This window comes from Lipophrys pholis, assembly GCF_963383615.2.
Source record: "Lipophrys pholis genome assembly, chromosome: 9".
Taxonomy (NCBI): Eukaryota; Metazoa; Chordata; class Actinopteri; order Blenniiformes; family Blenniidae; genus Lipophrys; species Lipophrys pholis.
The window spans coordinates 15734800-15754058 of NC_137639.1; the positions used below are offsets into that span (position 1 = coordinate 15734800).

General features: G+C 41.5%; 1 protein-coding gene across 2 annotated transcripts; it reads right to left on the reverse strand.

The window, feature by feature from the left end:
* Positions 1–111: 111 nt before the first annotated feature.
* On the reverse strand, positions 112–4963 carry LOC308114545 (eomesodermin-like). Of its 2 annotated transcripts, none has more exons than XM_080471506.1 (7): positions 4700–4963; positions 2951–3720; positions 2712–2866; positions 2347–2468; positions 1784–1942; positions 1525–1586; positions 112–1386 (listed from the first exon to the last, which is right to left on the reverse strand). In XM_080471506.1, the coding sequence occupies exons 2-7, from the start codon at positions 3466–3468 to the stop codon at positions 600–602; spliced, it is 1803 nt and encodes a 600-aa protein (XP_080327632.1). In that variant the 5' UTR covers positions 3469–3720; positions 4700–4963; the 3' UTR covers positions 112–599. The 2 variants fall into 2 exon arrangements, with proteins under 2 accessions (XP_080327632.1, XP_080327631.1); XM_080471505.1 differs by having other exon boundaries at positions 2700–2866; positions 4700–4917.
* Between the last annotated feature and the right edge of the window lie 14296 nt (positions 4964–19259).

The following is a 19259-nucleotide window of genomic DNA, read 5'->3' on the forward strand; positions in this document are numbered from 1 at the left end:
TTTGCATACCAAGCCTTATTGTTATGGAGACATTTTAGATCATTAACTGCAGTGTCTCAACGGGATCAAGAGATTCATTAGAAATAATTGCTTTGCATACTCAATAGAACATATATGTCTTTTATTATCAAATATCCAAACTTTGCAATGAAAGTATATACAGCATGTTCCTTTTACATCTAGCAGTGCACACATTCAGAACAACAGGCATTTAATATATAATCTGTAAACACACGGTCTTGGATGTCTGCAATAATAAAACATACAGAATACAGTTTTAAAAAAAACCTTAAACATGTGCTTTGGCACTTTTAGAAAACCAAATACACTGTTGCATCAATCGCACTTAATTTAAAAAAAAATCACAGCCAATGAAATGTAGGTGAAGTTGATGTTACACTTCTCTTGACATGTAATATTATCAATCCTCAATATTGCCTGTATCATTACAATATAAAAAGGGAACAATTACCACCACCAGATCAAATTAAGAGGACTGATAGAAAAAAAGGGAAAGTTAACTTGTTTTATTCAGTGTGTGCAGTTGAAACATACACTGACTGAGACCCTCTTTTCTGGAGATAAAACACTCAGAACATTTAGGGATTTGTGTAAAATGAGTAGTAAGCGGCCATGGCTTTAGATGGAAGGGTTTCCTTGCTATAGGAGCTATTGTTGGTGACAACCGTAGCTAAATCCCCACACTTAGTGTTGGTGGCTGGATCGTCTGTGCTCGGCCCATTCAAAGACAAACGCCTCCGTTTGCAGGCCATGGAGTAGCTTTCGGCCTTGTCTAGGGGGAGAGCTGGTGGCTGTGTCTCCGTCCAGGAGGAGACGAGTGCGCTGCTGCTGTTCACATCCTCCTCTATCTGCAGTTTCAGTTTGTCAGAGTCTTCTGGGAAACCAGCAGTGGGGCTGGGCCTCGGAGACCACGGCAGGCTGGGAGCCACTTTTCTTTGGTATGGTGCTCTGGGCCCCCACCCTGCAGACATGGTGGTGAAAGGGGAGTCTGGGTAGTAGCTCAGAGCATGAGACGTTTGCATGGACAGCGATTTGATACCATAAGGAAGCAGGGAACTTGAATATTCCCCCTCATAAGGTGTGAGATCTATCTTGTTGCTGCTGCTTGTGCCGTTCCCCCCCTGCTGCATGGAGGTGACAAACCACCTCTGTGAAGCGCCGTCTTCTGTCTGAGGTGAGAGGAGGCTGTTAGTCTGCGGGACGGCTCTCTCGCTGTTGTAGAAGCGATTCTGTGGAAGGTTGTTGACAAACTGGTCCTGGAAGAGGGGCTGCATTGTGTAGCGGGTGCCGGGCACAATCTGGTGGGCACGAGGAGAGTCGGTTGGAGATGGTGTGAGGCGGTCACTCTCTGGAGTTGTGTACATCCTATAGGAAACACAAGCCAAGAAGGGTCTGACACAGGAAAGGAAAGTTTTCAAGATGATGGGGATGGACATACATGGAATTAAGTGTTCTTCTGAAAACAAATACTTATTCATGAACGTTACAGAAAAAAGTACTCACGAGTCATAATTATCTCTGAATCCTTTGGCAAATGGGTTGTGGTCAATTTTCAGTTGTGTAATCTGAAACATAAGGAAAGAATAAAACACATGAGTAAAAAATAGGAGAGCTCACAAGAATTTTACAATTCACTCTTAATACATCATAATTTACTTGCAATAAATCACAATACCAAATGGAGAAAAAAAAATACATCTTCAAAGCATAATCAGATGAGCTCTTCAAACCATGTCATAGTTGGGAAATAACCCATACTTACATCAGTGTTCTGGTAAGCAGTGACTGCTATAAACTGAGTCTCTGGGAAAGTGAAGCACTGGGTCTTGACTTCACTGTTGATCTCCTCCACCGCCTCATCCGTCACCTCCACGATGTGCAGCCGCGGCTGGTACTTATGTAGAGACTGCAGGACGATCATCTGCACAACAGACACAAAACAACCGTTAATCAGAAAAAGAAAAAAAAGCACCTAACTAGTGATTGATGCTTTGCACAAGTACATTTAAAATGTTTTATTCAAGAATTTGAAATGATTCTGCATATCGTTTGATTGAAATTCTACCCTGCAAATATGAAGAACTACAACTACTGCGTAGAGCTAATAAGAAATAATAATTAAAAACAATTAAGAACATGTGAAAACAGTAGCGCTCATTAGAAATAAGGTTCATTTGATAAGAGTACAACGCCGGCCAATTACCATATGAAAATAAGCATGGAAAACAATTCTATTGGGTTCTTAATTATTATTAGTATTGTATTGATGCGTGTTCTGTGGTGATTAATTGTGTTGGGTCGATTTTATCTGAACCACCACTGTACCTGGGATGTATTGTGATTGGTCCCTTTGTTGTTGGTGAGTTTCAGCTTGCTGAAAGAGATTTCTTGTCTCATCCAGTGCGCCCCTGTGTTTGGGGACTCAGGGTGGATATACATTTTATTGCCTGTAAAACAGGAAAAAAAAAAAGTAGTTTATTTGAATACAACTTAAAAATAAATCACCCTTTTAATTTAATATATACATTAGGATATATTTAAAGTTATTTATTACATTTATTTCAATCGTTTTTTTCCCCCCCAAATTTTAATTCAAACTAATGCCAAAAAAAAGGCGCATTATTTAGTTTAACACACAAGAACAAATTAAAAGCAAGAAAGGAAGTGTGGGTATTAACCTTTTTCAGTACCTTGGCTGCTGCTGTCCGCCTTCCCACAGGTGACCCACTTGCCGCCCTGGAACCTCCAGTGGTTCGGGTCTGCCAGCACCACCTCCACGAACACGTTGTAGTGCGCAGTCAGGCTCAGCCCGGCAATGTTAAAGCTCAGGAAAGGAAACATCCGTCTGCACACACAACATCACAGGTATGTTCTATTTAACTGATCTTTTCCTTTTTGGGGGGATTTGCAGTTCAAGTGCCCCCCTCACCTGCCCTGCTTGGTGATGATCATCTCGGTCTGGTGTCGGTGAAACTTGAGCCACAGCGGCCGGTTGCAGAGGTAGACCTGGGCCCTCACTCCGGGCCCTGTGCCGGGCAGAGCCATGTTGCTCAGGGCGGACCCAGAGCCGGCGTAAGACGGGTAGAGGCAGCCGGGGCTCTGCCCGAGCTGGTAAGCCGGGCTGAAGTGACTGCGCCCGGATGTGGATGGGGGGAACCCTGTCGGTGGCAACACGGAGCTCAGATGGAGAGATGACGGATACCTGCCGGCTGGGGACGCGTTGTAGACGGAGCCGCTGGGAGTGTACGGGATGAAGGAGCAGGGGTTGGCTGATTCCGGGCTCGGTTTGGAGATCGGTGTGATGTAGTACCGATCAGCCCCCGTCCCGTGATCCGCGTACCTGTTGCTTCCAGCCGGACCGCCCCCGTCCACCGGAGACTTGCGCCTCTCATCCGCTGCGTCTTTTGTGGACGAATACGTGCTGCTTTCTCCTTCACCGCTCAGCATGACTGCACTTTCTCTAACTTCTGCCCGGCCTTGTCTTAGACGCAAGTTCCACACGTCGATTCCCCCCTCGGGTTGATGTTGTCTTGTATTCCTGCAGGAATCTGAACTGCTGACAAGACAGAGACAGTCTGCTATGAAGCCACCACAGCTGCTTGCATTTAAAAGGCCTGACCCCGCATGCAAATGAAGTGAGATGGTTGCTGATATTCAACGCAGTGTCTCGGTTCTTTATGGGCACTTCAGTGGAGTTAACTGAAAAAGAAGAAGAAATGCAACATCAAATTCCAACGCTTAAATTTAATTAATCTGCAGAAAGTTTAATTTGATGTTCGCCAGATTATTGTACTCTTAATTTTTTTATTTTTTTATTTATTGTTAATGAATAAACGATTGTCTAGAAATATCTATTTAAAAGTAAAACATATTGTGCTTTATTGCTCAAATGTTCACGTTTTTCAAAACTAATAATCAATTTGTATCAAATGGACCTTAACTGAACTTGATAATTCTTGTCATCCAAATGAATCAAAGATCAATTAAACCTGAGGGAGAATTACTTAAAAGTGGGAGCCTGTTTACTGTAAATCGTATGACAAAGTTGAAGTAATGCAGATATTTTGTGTGTGTGTGCGGGGGGGGGGGGGCGTCTTCCAAGGTGTGAAAAGTAAACCGAAACGTCGCCCACTAATTATGAGAATATATTTATGACATGGTAATGGTTCTTTAAACTTCATACAAAACGGGATATGAAACATTATTTTACATGTAAATATATATATATATATATAATATAACATTTAAATAACAACCGCGCGCAATAATGTGTTTAGTTATCTAGTTGCTCGATAATCCCATCATCATTCAGAAGTAACGAATTTGCATTCATTCAATTCTGGAGTCCCCGCGGGAACGCCGACGTGAAAAGGGGAGATAGCCAATTATTTTTCCGTTTGAAAAAATCCGTGACGGTTCTCGGAACAGACAGTCAGATGGTGGGGGGGGGAAAGGAGAACAGTTCAATCTAAACAAATCGAAAAAAGAAATTGAAATTAAGATCAACGTAAATATTTATTTTTAGGAAATCTGACGTATTGTAAAACACACTTTTCACTCATTCATTATACTGCAGAATGTAAAAAACAAGTCCGACTTTGTCCTTAAAAAAAACAAAAACAAATGTCAGTTGATAATTACCTTATTATTGAAATATATTGAAAACCCATAAACTTACCAAGCAGTTATTTTCCAAGGTCCGTTTGTAAATCAATCTCAAGACTTGGGGAAAAAAAAAAAAATAAAAAAGTACTAATAACTTTGTGGGACTATATCAGTGTGCGAAATGCTGAAATGTGTCATCTCGGAATGGGATGGATGATTTAGAAGGCGGGCTGGTCTGAGTTGAGCGGAGTTGTGCGCTCCTGCGCTCGCCGCTGCTCGCTCCTTGTGGCCATGACTCACAGAGAGCAGCTTATTATCAGACTCCCCGCCGATCACTGGAGGCAGGGGCGGGAGGGATCCTCAGCATCACGGCCAAGGTGTGGAAGAGCGAGGAGCGAGCCTGCCCCCAAATCAAGTCACTCCCACTAAAGACACGACTAGAATAACACTCCAGTCGGAGTTTGTTTTTTTTTTTTTTGGGGGGGGGGGGTTAATGCTTATTCCCGATGACTTCAGTGTGTTTTTTTGATAATGCTTGTACCGTTTGCCTTTGACAGCTGCAAAGATAAAGTATATGTAGAATTGAAGAGCCACAACCCAATAAAATAAGTCAAAGTATTAAAGGGGCGCAGTTTTTATCAGGATATATAGGTTATAGTGTGTGTGTGTGGGGGGGGGGGGGGGGGGGGGGGTGTGTGAGTGTGTCTGTGTGTGTGGGTGTTCACTTTTGGTGGACTTTGAGAACCATCATTAATTTTGACTGACTACCCTGATTCACCCCACACACACACACAAAAAAGTACAATAGTTCTGATCCTGGATAACATTAGTCACACTTTTGACTGCTAAATGGATTCAAATCAGACTCAGCCTCTCTTGATTAGTTGTCCCCTTTTTGTCGGATCAAAGAAACCCAAGGCCTTGAATTATGCTTCATTGCTGTGTTCGGGGCACACCTTTTAACAAGACCAGTTTTTCTCCTCGACGCCTCTCAGCCGCTGCTGTTTTGCTCCGAGGAAAGTTTCCATGATAAAGGCAATAAGAGGATTAGCCGAGGAGGTCGTTGCCCCTAAAGTAACATCAAACAAAACAAATCAAAACAGTTTGAACAGCAGACAGTCTCCAGCTAATACGCTTCTGATTGTTCTGGCAAACCTTTTGACTCTTTTGTCAGGAACCAATGCAAATGGGGGCAGGCGTTCACAGATCAGGTATGAATAAGTGTTGTTGATGGCCCTGAACTTACTTTGACCTGGAAGTATTCTTTCCTCACTCGTCTTTTCCAGAGCAAGACAACAGCGTGAACTGATGGAGCCACATGGATAAGGAGCAAAACTTTTTCCAAGGTGTATGACCAAGTCCGGGTTGACCCGATTTGGGATTGCTTTAGGGTAATTCTTACATGGGCAAATGAGAAGATAGCTAGACTCGCCTATTTATTTTATATCAAATAAATCTTTTCGCATTTGTCGCGAATGTAAATCATGTATGGAACACAAACTAAAGTGAACAACATTTTCTGAGTCTTTCTTTTCCTTTTTTAGGCAAACAGCTGACACCCACCTAACGTCACATGCTCCGATGGCTGAAAACTATGAGTCAGAAGTGAGAAGCCTGCCTCCAAAAAGTTTTTAATGAATGTGCTATATAAGCGTGTTTGCCCCCAATGGTGCTGGGACTTGCAAACCTTCTGACACATTGAGCACTGGTAAGTAAAAAAAAACAAAAAAAAAAAAACTGCTACATTCACATTCACATTCAATATGTGTATGTCTTCTACCTAAAAGTCTGGTTTATTTGAAATGAGGGTACTGTTGATGAAGAGCAATGCACAGGCACAGTTTGAGACGCAAATCACATTTGCACATGTAACTGCTTAAAGACAAACGTTTTAGATTTGAGTTCAGTGCACTGCAGTCCTGAGCCATTTACAATCAAATATGCAGCTCAGACAATTTGGATGTCAAACTTTCCCATCTCCAGAACAGAAACAAAGAGAACCAGAATGTAGGAAGAAATGTGCCAAAAACATTCAATGCATTAATTGAATTTTGTGATCGAACACTTCTGGACTTAACCTTTAGCACTTTTCAGCATTTTATAGTTGAGTTGAGGCTCAAGCAAAGCAAAAATACAAATTGAAGCGTAGAACATTTGATCGCATGTACCAGAGCGTTACTTTAAATGAAACCCTTTGAGTCTATCACATATTGCTGTTTGGCTCGTGTTTATTCATTGGGCAGCCAGTTTGTGGAATGGCCTCAATCCTATTTCTGCCACGCTCAATGAACAGCTTCCCCTAGCTGTGCCTGCTTTTTGACACGTCTAAAGGGCTGTTTCTGACATCTTGCCATCCTGCCGCTCGCCCCTCCTGCAGCGCTCATGCCAGGCAGGAGGAAAAAGCTGGTGACCTGGCCATCGCTGCCCTGCCCTAGGCCACTGCCGCCCTGCTGGCAGCAGAAGGTCTGTTGGTCTAAAGCCATGGCAGGAACGTTGCCCACCGCAGCTTGTGATGTCACGACAGACACACTCTCCAAAGGGAGATCTGATTGGTTTGGGGGGGGGGTTACCTTTCTGTCTCTCTCTGGGAAATACCCTCTCAACAATTTACAGACATACAAATCAAATTAATTGCTATTTTTAATTGAATGTGATTCCAGCGTTCTGCCCTCCCGTAGCCATTTGACTGAAAACCATGTTCACTCTTCATGTGGAATTATCTACATATGTAGGAGTTTGGTGAGAATTAAAGGGAATACATGAATGTCTAATTTAAGCTTTTACAACTCATCTTTTACTTCCTTTTCCTAATGAGTTGCCACTGCATAAACACATACTTTATTTGAGCACACTACATTTGCCACGTTCAAAGTGAACTTTTGTCCTCGGATACACTCACAAACTTCCTCTCCCACCCATGAGCATCGCCAAAATATTACTAGTAGGAAATAATGCAGACGATCGCACAAAATGAAATGCAAAACAGTGATGGTGAAATCTCAATGGGTGGATAGTAATGGCGTACCCTGGCTGGTTTATTGATTCTGACAACGAATCACCGCTGAAAGACAGAGTGTACACGAGGATGTTTTTACATAGAGTCCACATCGTGCGCAAAAAACAAAAGGAGGAGATGTCTAAGAAAACCACTTCCTTGCTTCCCCCTATGCTTGCATTTATGGTTCAGCCCTACATCCTGTTAAGAGTAGCAGCAGGAGTGGACCATCACATTTGGTGCTCAGCGTGGGGGCGGTTGGTGAACTGTCATGTTCCAGCTATCCCATGGAGATACACTTCTGCCTCTCTGTGAAGATTTGGTGTTTTCTCATTTGCATTTGCTAATGAGATCCCGTTTGCATGACTTTATACTGGAAGGCTATCTCTTCTTGTATCCCTTTACAAATAGAGGAAATGGATAAGGTCCCATTTATTTAGCATTTATTCACCAATTAGTCCCATTAAGATAAAGGGAGTGATTTTACAGGAACAATCTGGCAAAAAAAAGCTGCATGGTAATGTAATGATGGAGACCATTTAAGTACCATGTTTTGGAGGTTTGTGTGTGGGCTTTGCATTCCTTCAGCTTTTGATTTTCAAATTTGATGAAACACAGGAAGAATAACAAACAATGGGATGTTTCACATTCAAAACGAATCACTACAGAGTGGAGCAACAGCCGCAACAACTTCAGAATGATCCCCTGAAGACACAACCATCGTCTTCTTACCTTGGCTGATCTTTAAAATGTGTCTCAAAGTACAGTCCTTGTTTCTTGTGGCCTACTGTTGGTATTTAGTACAGGAACTCGTACCATTTCATCAATAATATTTGCCCTTGCCAGTTTGCCCAATCCCAACTTGACACACAAGATTCACCCTCCCAGAAGCTTTCCTCAGCCAAGACCAATGACTTCCAAAATCATTTGTCTGTCAGGAAGTTCTTGAAGTCTCTGGCCAATGCCAATTAAGGCCTGTTTAAGCACTCCCTCGTTATTATCACCCAATCTGTAGTGTTATGAATATCTGCCCACCAATCTGCCAGTGTCGGCAGCCTTGAAGTAGAGTCACAATAGGATCCCAGGTCATCGCCCGTTAAAATGCTGAACGGATCCTCAGAGATGTTGGAGCAGTGGAAGCCATAAAAGAGATAAAGGCAGCCAATGAACATATTTTGCCATGTGCTGTGTGAATGCACCAACACTAGAAAATACTAACTCTGACAAAAAGTCTCAAGGTTGAAATTATTGGCCGCAGATCTGGGATGTCCTGAGCTCAATCACCTAGATCAAACCGAGGTCAAACGCATGGCCCACGAGCCAAAACCTGCCGGCCAGTGGGTCCAGTCCTGCTGGCAGGGACCTATAGTGTTAAAATAGAAAAAAATCATTTGACTGCAGTTTTCAGTAAAATGAACCCAATTTTGTCTTCCGTTCCTTGATGCTTGTGAAAACAGGCTTGCTGAAGGTTGGACAAAAAAAAAAAAAAGTGACTTTTGCAGACATTAATCTTGAGAGACATACCGTGAATGAGTTTCAGATTGATGGTATTGTTTTTGTGAAAAAAAAAGAAGAAAAAAAAAAGATGTTATTCAATGTTAACATTTTTGAAATTTGCTCCAATAGCAATTTTGAATTGTTGTTGTTATGCTGCCTTTTTTTTTTAATGTCAGCTCCAACTGTCCAGGACATGGCCCCTGAAGTAAATTGAGTTTGACACCCCAGACCTTGAATTATTATCATGTTGGTTTTCTTTTATTTCTTTTGTTTTTTATCATAGCACAATATGGATCTAGAATAATGTTGTATAGACTCAACTTCTATTTGTCATAGCCCTGTTTGTATGCATAATGATGAGATCTATTGAGGAGGAAATGCCTGTCTCCCACTCAGAATGCACATAGAGTCAACAGATGTATACCTACACCAATGTAATATTGGGTGAAAAAAGCCATCCTTATATTGTTTAGAAGAGTGTCCCTCTCTCCAGTGGGGTGGAAAGAATATTTTCTGCATTATATCCCCTCTCATAGCAGAGAGGCGGGACCCTGAGCGTGTTTTTCCCATATGAGGAATCTGCTGAGTGTGGTATCACATTATGATTAACAATTTAACTATGATCTCCCTTCTTTCCCATTGTTATTCCACAGATGACTGAGAGTAAGCGCAAAATACCAGCGATGGTACGCAGGCTTCATTAGATTCATTGATTGATTTATTGTTTTCCATGGTTGTAATCACTTCCCCTGAGGTAATTTGCGAGCTCTTTATGGTTCAGAGGTATAAGCCTGAGAGTTAATTAATCAGCTTTGTTTGGAAGTTTGGAAGCAGAAATGGCCCCGCTGAATCGAGCAACTGTCACTGTGCTTGAGAGTACCTTGTTTACAAGGACAAAAGATCAAAACCGTGCAAGTAAACAGACATAATCGTGTTAAGCTGATTTCGGCATTATTATTATTATTTTTTTTTTAATTTACCTCGATCCATCTTCATGTGTTTTTCTTTTTTCCCTTTTTGAAAATCCAAATGGGAGATTTTGCCAGACATGCTTTGCAATCTTGATTTAAAAAAGAAAACTACACACAACAAATCATTGTGCAATACAAAATTACGGTGGAACTTTCCATCCAATAACGACTCACGACATAATACTTGTATGACCAAACTGTCAGTAAACTGACATACAATTTTCTGGCATTCTGTTTTAAGAAATATTACACAATTACAAGAGACTTTTACAGTGTCTTTCCACTACAAGACCCTTTTTCTTGCTTTCATTCGTCACTTTAATCATCGTTCATTGTCCCCAAAAAGGTAAAAAAAATCCAAGTAGAAAAGAAGAATTGAACCACCCATGAATCATGTAATGGTACATTTGGGTTCTGACCCATTTTTTCAGTTAAGCGAAAGTCTCTCACACACACACACACACACACACACACACACACACACACACACACACACTCACACACACACACACACACACACACACACACACACACACACACACACACACACACACACACACACACACACACACACACTCCTCTACAAAACTCTTAATATTGTCTGGTCTTTGTGAGGCCTAATTGAGGTTCAGGCTTGCTTTAATTGGCTTTTCAATGTGAATGAGAACTGCTGTTTATGGGTTAAATGCATCTTAATCAGTGCTTTAATCCAGTCATTAGCAGAGAAACATGAGGTGTTGAGAGCAGCGAGGAGAGGTTGATAATTGAGAGGCTGTCTCCTTGCTCCCTGTGCCGCGTGTGTGTGTGTGTGTGTGTGTGTGTGTGTGTGTGTGTGTGTGTGTGTGTGTGTGTGTGTGTGTGTGTGTGTGTGTGTGTGTGTGTGTGTGTGTGTGTGTGTGTGTGTGTGTGTGTGTGTGTGTGTGTGTGTGTGTGTGTGTGTGTGTGTGTGCGTGTGTGTGATTACTCTAGCAATACGAGGCGTTAATCAGGAGAAAGGGGAGAAGACAATCTGGAGTAGAAGGAGGAACATTTTGCTAAAGTTCACAATGTCAGTGAGAATTTAAACAGAATTATAACATATATAATCATTGGTTTTTTTTTAACATAATTTCCTACACATTTCCCGAGGTTGTAGATAACTGTAAGCCGACATCAAAATATAAAATAAAAAATGTGATGGTGAAAAATATTCCCCTCCACTGGGTAAAATAAAGACAACCAGAAAAAAAACAAAAAACCCAACTCAAACAATTCAGCTTTATATTTGTTTTATGATGGAAATATAGTTTGTATCAAAACTGGTCGTAAAAATAGATTGTTATTGTCTACTAAACACAACTCTCCATACCACCCCAGTCCTCTCTATTGTTCAGCTGCCACATTCTCACTGAGTTTTTCTCGCTGTATATTTTAGCACCTACGCCCTGTGCGAGGCCCGTGTTCTTCCGTACCCCCACTCCCACTCCCACACACACATACACATACACACACACACACACACACACACACACACACACACACACACACACACACACACACACACACACACACACACACACACACACACACACACACACACACACACACACACACACAGGGTTGAATGAGCATGTCTATATTGAATAAACATACTGCTTTTTAGGTAGGCTTGTGATTTGCATCGTCCTTTGTGGGGTGTATTTTTCACCAATCTTGTGTAATTTATCGTAGACTGAAACGCACCTTCTGATCCTATAAAAGTACTGTCAATTGCTCACAAACACTCACTAGTCACTTTCTGTGAGAGGATCCTTGGCAAAAGAAAAAGCACACCAAAATAGCCCATTTGGGAAATTAGATAACTAGAAAGGAGGTGCATTGTTGACATGTCTTTACTGAATTTACAGTTAACACGTATCCAATGTAAGTCCAGTATTGATAGTCAACTTTCTGTTATTGCACCACTTTTAAAGCATCGAGCTCAACAAGCTGGCTTAAACTAACTTAGGAAGTACACTGTAATACAGACAACCGAAACACATCATTTATTCCTGTCTCTGTGCACATATTCCGACTTCCCTGCTGTGCATGTGTGTCACTGCTATGTGTATTAGTGCATTACCTCCGGGTGTGAAGAGCTCGATGACAAGCTGAATACTCTGGGCCAAGCTCGACCTCACCCAAAGCTGCAGCACACATGACTTTTCCTGTGAAAGTGCGAAAACATTTAGGCTTTCACAGTCCTTCACAGACACTTCTTCTCAGGTCAATGGGTCGTGCACTCGCAGATCTCAAGTCTGACCCAAAAACAGGCAACATCTCTGTCTATCTCTGAAGGTGACAGAGGGGAGAGAGGATCAAACAATCCTGACTTTCTAGGTAGTGGCTAAAGATTGACGTCTTATCTGCAACATGAGTTTACTGAAGCATGCATGCAATACGACAGAAACTAATAGCTTAATAATGTCATCATAGTGTCTGGCTTATACTTTTGTGCATTTTACAAGTCACAAATGTAATTTTACCAGAGTGTACACATCAGCGCTGACTCTCACACATGTACACACCGCTGCACATACATGCTTACAAAAACTTCTCTTTCTTCTATCCATTAAAAATCTATCGATCTTGTGCTCTGCCTTCTTTGCTTGAAGGGTTGTTTTTTTTTTTTTATGTCATAATGGAAAGTCTCCCTGGCCATTTCTTCAGCCTATTCTTCATTTGGAGTAATTATAGATGGAGAGGTAAAAGATGTTTTTTCCCCTTTCTTTTCTTTTCTCCTTCCTACCTATCTTCCTCTCCCCTGCGTGCATTCAGAGCCGCTCTCACCACTGCATTCTTATTAGGGACATGTCTGAAAGGCTCTCCGCAGCATGTGGTGTCCTCTGACCATCCGCTATGGCTGCTTTTTGTTGGCATTAACAAGCCAAGCAACCAAGGATAGCTTTTCAACAGGTACAAACTTTTCCTTTTAGATAATTAACTGCATTCAGACACTGAGCGCAGTGTAGGCAATGTCGGTACAGAAGCCTGGAGGATCATATTCGAGGAAAAAGGACAGAGAAAAGGGAAGAGAGATGAAGAAAAAAAAAACTTGATCAAAAGACAAGATGTTCTCTTTGGTGTTGTTTAGTGCTAGGGGGATTCTATACCAAACTCCTATTCAAATGGCGTGGTCTCCTTTTCTGCTCTCCTCTTCATCCTCATCTCGGTCCTCTTCATCTTTTCATCAAGATGGACCGTGTAATGAGGGAAAACTTTGGGCATTGTGGAATGGTCAAAGGTGTGCTGCCTTAATGAATGGAAGAAACACAAGAAGGGCTGTCCCTCGTTCCTCTTTGCCTCGCCTGCAAAAAGCCACAGGATGCCTCCTGAAGAAGGCCTCCTCCATCCACTGCCGTCTCATCTCTTGTTAAAGGGGGCATAAAGCGAAGGCAGAGGGGAAAAGTAATTTTCTTCTCCTGTCTACCCATTCTTTTGGTGGGTTTCTTCTACTTTTTGCTGCGTACTTTTATAAAGCTTATAATTATCTTGGCGAGAGCCCCTCAAGTGAGAACGAATGGGGTCTTTGTACCCTTCTCTCTTCAGCCCTCTCCTGTTTCTGGGAAAAAGAAAGTCATATTAACATTTGGTCTTTCCCTTTTACAGATGCAGCGAGAAAGCCAGATGCGTCCTCACAAAAAAAAGAAAAGAAAAGAAAAGAAAAACGAGATAGAAAAAGCTTTTTAACAACTTAATTCTAAAAAAGTATTTTTAGAATTCTGATTGAACATGACTGAAGCTGAAAACGACTGAAAGGAGCTATCAAACTTTTTTGTTGTGCTTACCATCAAATCCAAACTAATTACATTGTTGTAATGAATGATATGTAAAACGAGACTGTCAGATCAGTCGCTGAATTATCTTCATCTATGCCTCCTTGTAACACGTTCACATACATGACAATCCTCATCGATCTGGTTTATCTAAACCCTTCCTCTGCTCGTCGACCCCTCCCTCGATCCTTCCGACCTCCATCCCCAACTCTTCTGGCTGATTACTCCTAATGTAATTTTAATTAAAAACTGTGGTGTCAAAGGGTTTAGCCTGTCTGAGAAGCGGGTGCAGATTGTGGCACAGTGGCAGACCCCTTCACTTGCTTGAGAGGAAATGCATCCTGACATTGTTCGGGTGGTGCCAGCAACACCAGAGCCAGGATGAGCAGAACGGCTTTCTGGAATATTTAAATATTGTAAAATTTACTCCAATGAGGTGACAGAAAAAGTGCATCATTTAAAAAAACAAAACAAATCCTTTAATCTTTCATTATATGGCTGTTTTTAATGTGTCTATTGAGGTTTCATAACATGCTACTTACGTTCAAAAAGATGGCGATTGAGGTCCAACACACAGAAAATGTCACTAATGCTAATGTCAGGCCTGTATTTGCTGTCTATGACCTTATCAAACAAACATCCATCACTATTTCAGGAGCAAGATTTACAATCCTGAGTCCAATACCTCAGTAATAATATGCAGCAATATGAACAGGTGAATCCATCAAGCTGCGACTCATTCTGATTTCATGATACTCGGAGTTGACATTGACAATAGTTGCCGCAGCCAAATGTCACAGAGATGACCTGCGGAAGGTGCCCCACAGCAGGACTCAACAGCAGAGGTCTGCCTGTAGGTTTGTAATCCCCTCGCCCGAGCCGTTGGATTATCTGCTCTCCATCGACCCTGAAGAGGTTCCCTATGGCTCGGGCTTAAACACTTTCTAAAATCCCATCTACACACCCCATCTGCCGGCTGAGCGATGTCTTGGAAGTCACCGATACAGAGGAGTGGGGACGGAGGCAGCAGAGCAACACACAAGGAAGCCAGACTGCGTCTCATCTTTTCTCGCTGGGATCTGTGCCACACAAGGAAGACATCCTTTTGTAAAAATAGTCTACATTTTGAATAACACAAATCAAAAACACTGAATAATCATTTTCAATTCTGAGATTGGTTATTCTTTCAACTTCGTTTTTTTGGGAAATCCCCGATTTTCACAATCATTGGTGTACATTATTCCGCCAAGGATTACTTCCATACTTTTATAAGCAAATCAAATATATCATATATCAATAAATAGTTTTTCTGAAGACTGAAAAGTGGAAGTGTGTGTTGGTGATCCTCTAACATTCTCTGACAGGGCCCTTGCTTCATGGCCGTCAGTGGACAGTTGGAGGAGCTGGTGGTTGGCCCTGAGCAGTGAGGCATGTCGTAAGGGGGTTTAACTTTGCTAACCTCCTTCTGCCAGGTTCATGGGGCCCTGCTGCTTGGGTAATATTGGATCAGTGTTGGGAGCCCGTGCCTCTGCCATAGTAGCCAGCACGCTATCTGGGGTACCGTGCACTTTCTACTACGGCGCCAACTGGATTTGATGGGGATTCAGTTTGTGTTCTATGTGTTTGTGGATGTTACTAAACACTAATTTATCCTTTTCTCATGTTTTAAAGCTTCCTGTAGATAAAGACAGTAAGGAACAGTTTTTTTTTTTTTTATGTATCATGAAAACCTATTTTTACACAAGTTATTTCATTAGGTATTCTTTACCTTTAGAATGGCTTCTAGTTTATACAATTTCCCAGCAAAACATCAGAAGTAAGCAAAAAGTACCATTGTTTAGTAGCTGTTTTTCCCTGCGCATATCGATGCACTGCATTCAGTTTGAAAAGGTGGAGCAAGGGCCGTCTGAAACAATATTCAGGAAGTGGTATTTTAGGAATCTTTGTACATGTGGTATTTGGTGTTCGTGTTCACCTGCATTGATAGAAAAATAGAGCAACCGAACTCACAATTTACAAAACTAAAAACGTACTCATTTATAAAAAAGATGGACATAATTTTGTAATTTTCATAAATGAGAATCAAGTTATGTTGGATAAACTCAAATTTAGCCGAAACTTTATGTACAATCTACATTTTATTGTTGGAATGAAACAGATCGAAGAATGTGACTTTAGTTTTAAGGTGATATTTGAAATACAACTTTTATCAGATTTGGTTAATTGGTTGTGCAATCATGAGCTCATTATGGCCCTGTTAGAAATATTTGGCAAGTGGTGCAGTCAAATGAGATTTAAAACCTGCAGATGCACGCCTGGTGTCAGACAGGATGGAAACCAAAGTTTGTGCTGTCTGGGTTTGGAGATGTGTATATCCATCTGTCTGTGGGAAAACACCATAACACATGCAGAGTAAAAGCGACGGCCTGTGGTCTCTGTTTGTTAAAGGAGTGTTCTTTTGTGCTTGTAGAAATCACAGTTTTGTTTTTCTGGCCGTTGAGTTTGAGGTGAAAAAGGTGTACTCCTCCACAGAAGAGACTGGCAGCTCTAGGGCTGTGAGGTCAGAGAGCCGTGAGAACCACCGTATGTGGGTGAGTGTAAATTGTGAAGACGCTCTCGGTGTGTGTGTGTGTGGTTTGGATGTGAAGGTGAGTAGCTTACATCTGTTTGTTACTGCAGTCTGTTGTTCTAACTTCAAGGTGTATGCGAGTGTGCACTGGTTCACTGTCGCTATCTCTTAGATTGAGCAGGTGGGCCATCGTTGTATGGGCTCTAGACAGCCGGTCTGCCATCGAGCCGACTGTGGTCAGGCTTACTGCGCTCTACGTGCAGTCTGTGGTTCCGGCATAGAGACTCTGTGGTTAGATGTCTACATACTTTCAGGAGTATTAACATTGTTGCTGCAGATCTAAATAACCGTTTTAATAAAAAGTGTTCAGTTGCTTTGAAAATCAAGCAGATTTGACCAAAACTGACCAACCAAAGATTTTAGTCTGACCTGCTGGATGACCATCTAAAGTGTAAAGATTACATAAAAACTATTGACTTAAAAAAAAAAAAAAAAAAAAGGGGGAAATGAAAACATTCATGATTGGACGTTTTATTACTTATACACACATTGTCCATATATGTGTGTGTGTGTATATATATATATGTAATAACAAGGCCGACATGTCAGTCATGAATTTAGTTTGTTTTATTTTAGTCTGAATGTTTGAAGATTTCATATCGTGGGTGCGTGCGTACATGCGTGTGCATGAAACAGTCAGTTTATTTCAATATGGAAGCTGTGCCTTTCAATTCTGTGTGCTCTGCGAGCTCTCTTATGCACTATATTTGAAAGTAAAGTCTAATCTTTCAAAGGTTCCCAGCTTCCTGTGAAAATTTGGGGTAAATTTGAATTTGCCAGCTTCAAAATGGAACTTTCTCATTGTTTTTGTTAACCTATCTGACAATTGTTGGCTTGAGAAATCATTAAGACTGAGGCCCCTCATCTTAAACTGAAAGTCCTTGCCACATTCGCGGCTCACACTGCCTCTTTAATACATGTATGTCATGTTTTTATAATTGATTGTACTGAATGAATGAGGAAATGTGTTATGATCACAAGTGCCGTGATTATGTCAACTGTGGCAGCTTGTTTGAAAGATCATATGTGGGTGCTGAAGATTGAATTTATTTTCCTTTTAAAAAGACAACACTCAATTGGTTATGCGAATTGTTTGAGGCACCTGAGGTCCTCGACATCTGTCACACAATGCTTAAGGTGTTCTATGAGTCTGTGGTGGAGAGCGCTATCCTCTATGCTATTGCATGCTGGGGCAGCAGGCTGAGGGTGGGCAACCCCAACAGGCTCAACAAACTAATCAGAAAGGCCAGTGAGGTGGTGGGGGGGGAAGATGGACTCTGTACAGGTTGTCTTGAGAAGAGGTTCTGGTCCAGACTGAGGTTTATAAACAGTGTCTCTCACCACCTCCATGAGGAGGGCTGTTGTGTATTATATTACGCTTATTCAGTATTAGACTTTCTACACATTAATGTTTATGTATGTATGTACATCAAATTTACTTATTTATTATTTTATTTTATTCTTTCTACTTCTTTGATGTTATGATATTCTATTCGATGTGGAGGGCCGCACAGTGATGCAGTGGTTCAATGACCGGCTGGGCCTTTCTGTGTGGAGGTTGCATGTTCTCCCCGCGTGTGCGTGTGTTCCCACCGTTCAAAACATGCCGCCGAAGTGTGAATGTGAGTACTCTGCGTTTGTCCTGTGATGGATTGATGACCTGTCCATTGGGGTACCCTGACCCCGCCCTTAGTTCATGGTGTGCTGCTACCATGAACCGGATAGTATGTAGAAGATGGATGGAGTCTGTGGAGAACACTGTAAGGAATCACCCCTATTTTAGTTTGTTGTAATTCATTAAGCGAAGACTTTTTCTCATTGTACTTGAACATCTATGCAATGAAACACGAATCATTTGGATTAATTTATCCATGTTGATATTAGGCTTTCACTCTATAGGTCCCACGGACTTCAGAGCAAGGTGAGTTGCTCCTGGCCTCTGATGTAAATTGAATTTGATAGCGCTGACATACATCATAGCACGGGTCTTACAAGGACTCTTTGTCATCGTCGATGGCATTGGCTCGGTTGGTAAAGTGGTCATCTCTCTTTCGGAATGTTACAGGTTCAATTCCCCATCCCTTCCCATTCTCATGTTAAAGTGTCCTTAGAGACACTGAACCCCAAACTTCTCCCAATGTATGGACTGAGCATGGCAGCTGCTTCTAATGTGTGTGTGAATGGGTGAATGTCATTAAAACTGCAAAGCGCTTTGGGGACTGCTCACGTAGTGGAAAAGCACTATATAAGTGAAATCCAAGGTTTGTAAAATTGTCATTAGTGCGTAGGTACATAAACAAGCAAACTTGGATGGACAGCGGGGACATTTGTTCAAATGTTTGTTTCTCTTCCCCCAAAATGATGTATTTTAGTTATGACCCTGTTGAAAAGCTACACAGACAGTTAACACACTATCCCACTACTAAATGATGCAGCCTTAACAGTAACATATCAAAGTAGATATTTCTATATGTTTAGCATTGAATGGTTTCTACGAGTAGGTGTGTGAAGGTGTACAACTTTTTTTCATTCATCATGAAGTGTTGTTTTTTTATTGTAGTCCAATTTTTGATAACAGTGCAAATATAGAAATATATTTAAAAAAAAACAATCACAAAAGTATATCGTCTTTCCTGTACTTTTGCCGTTTATATACAAAAACATAATTTACATTACTTTGGCGAGAGCGGCTGACCTTGTGCACGTGACGTCACTTTGTGGGACGTTGGGACTTGTAGTTTTCTTCA

Coding starts and splice junctions, on each gene's coding strand:
- LOC308114545 (XM_080471505.1), bottom strand. CDS start 3,468: ATGCTGAGCGGTGAAGGAGAAAGCAGCACGTATTCGTCCACAAAAGAC. Junction 2,469..2,699: donor CAGCCAAGGTACTGAAAAAG/GTTAATACCCAC, acceptor CCTGTTTTACAG/GCAATAAAATGTATATCCAC. Junction 1,387..1,524: donor TTCAGAGATAATTATGACTC/GTGAGTACTTTT, acceptor TGTTTCCTATAG/GATGTACACAACTCCAGAGA.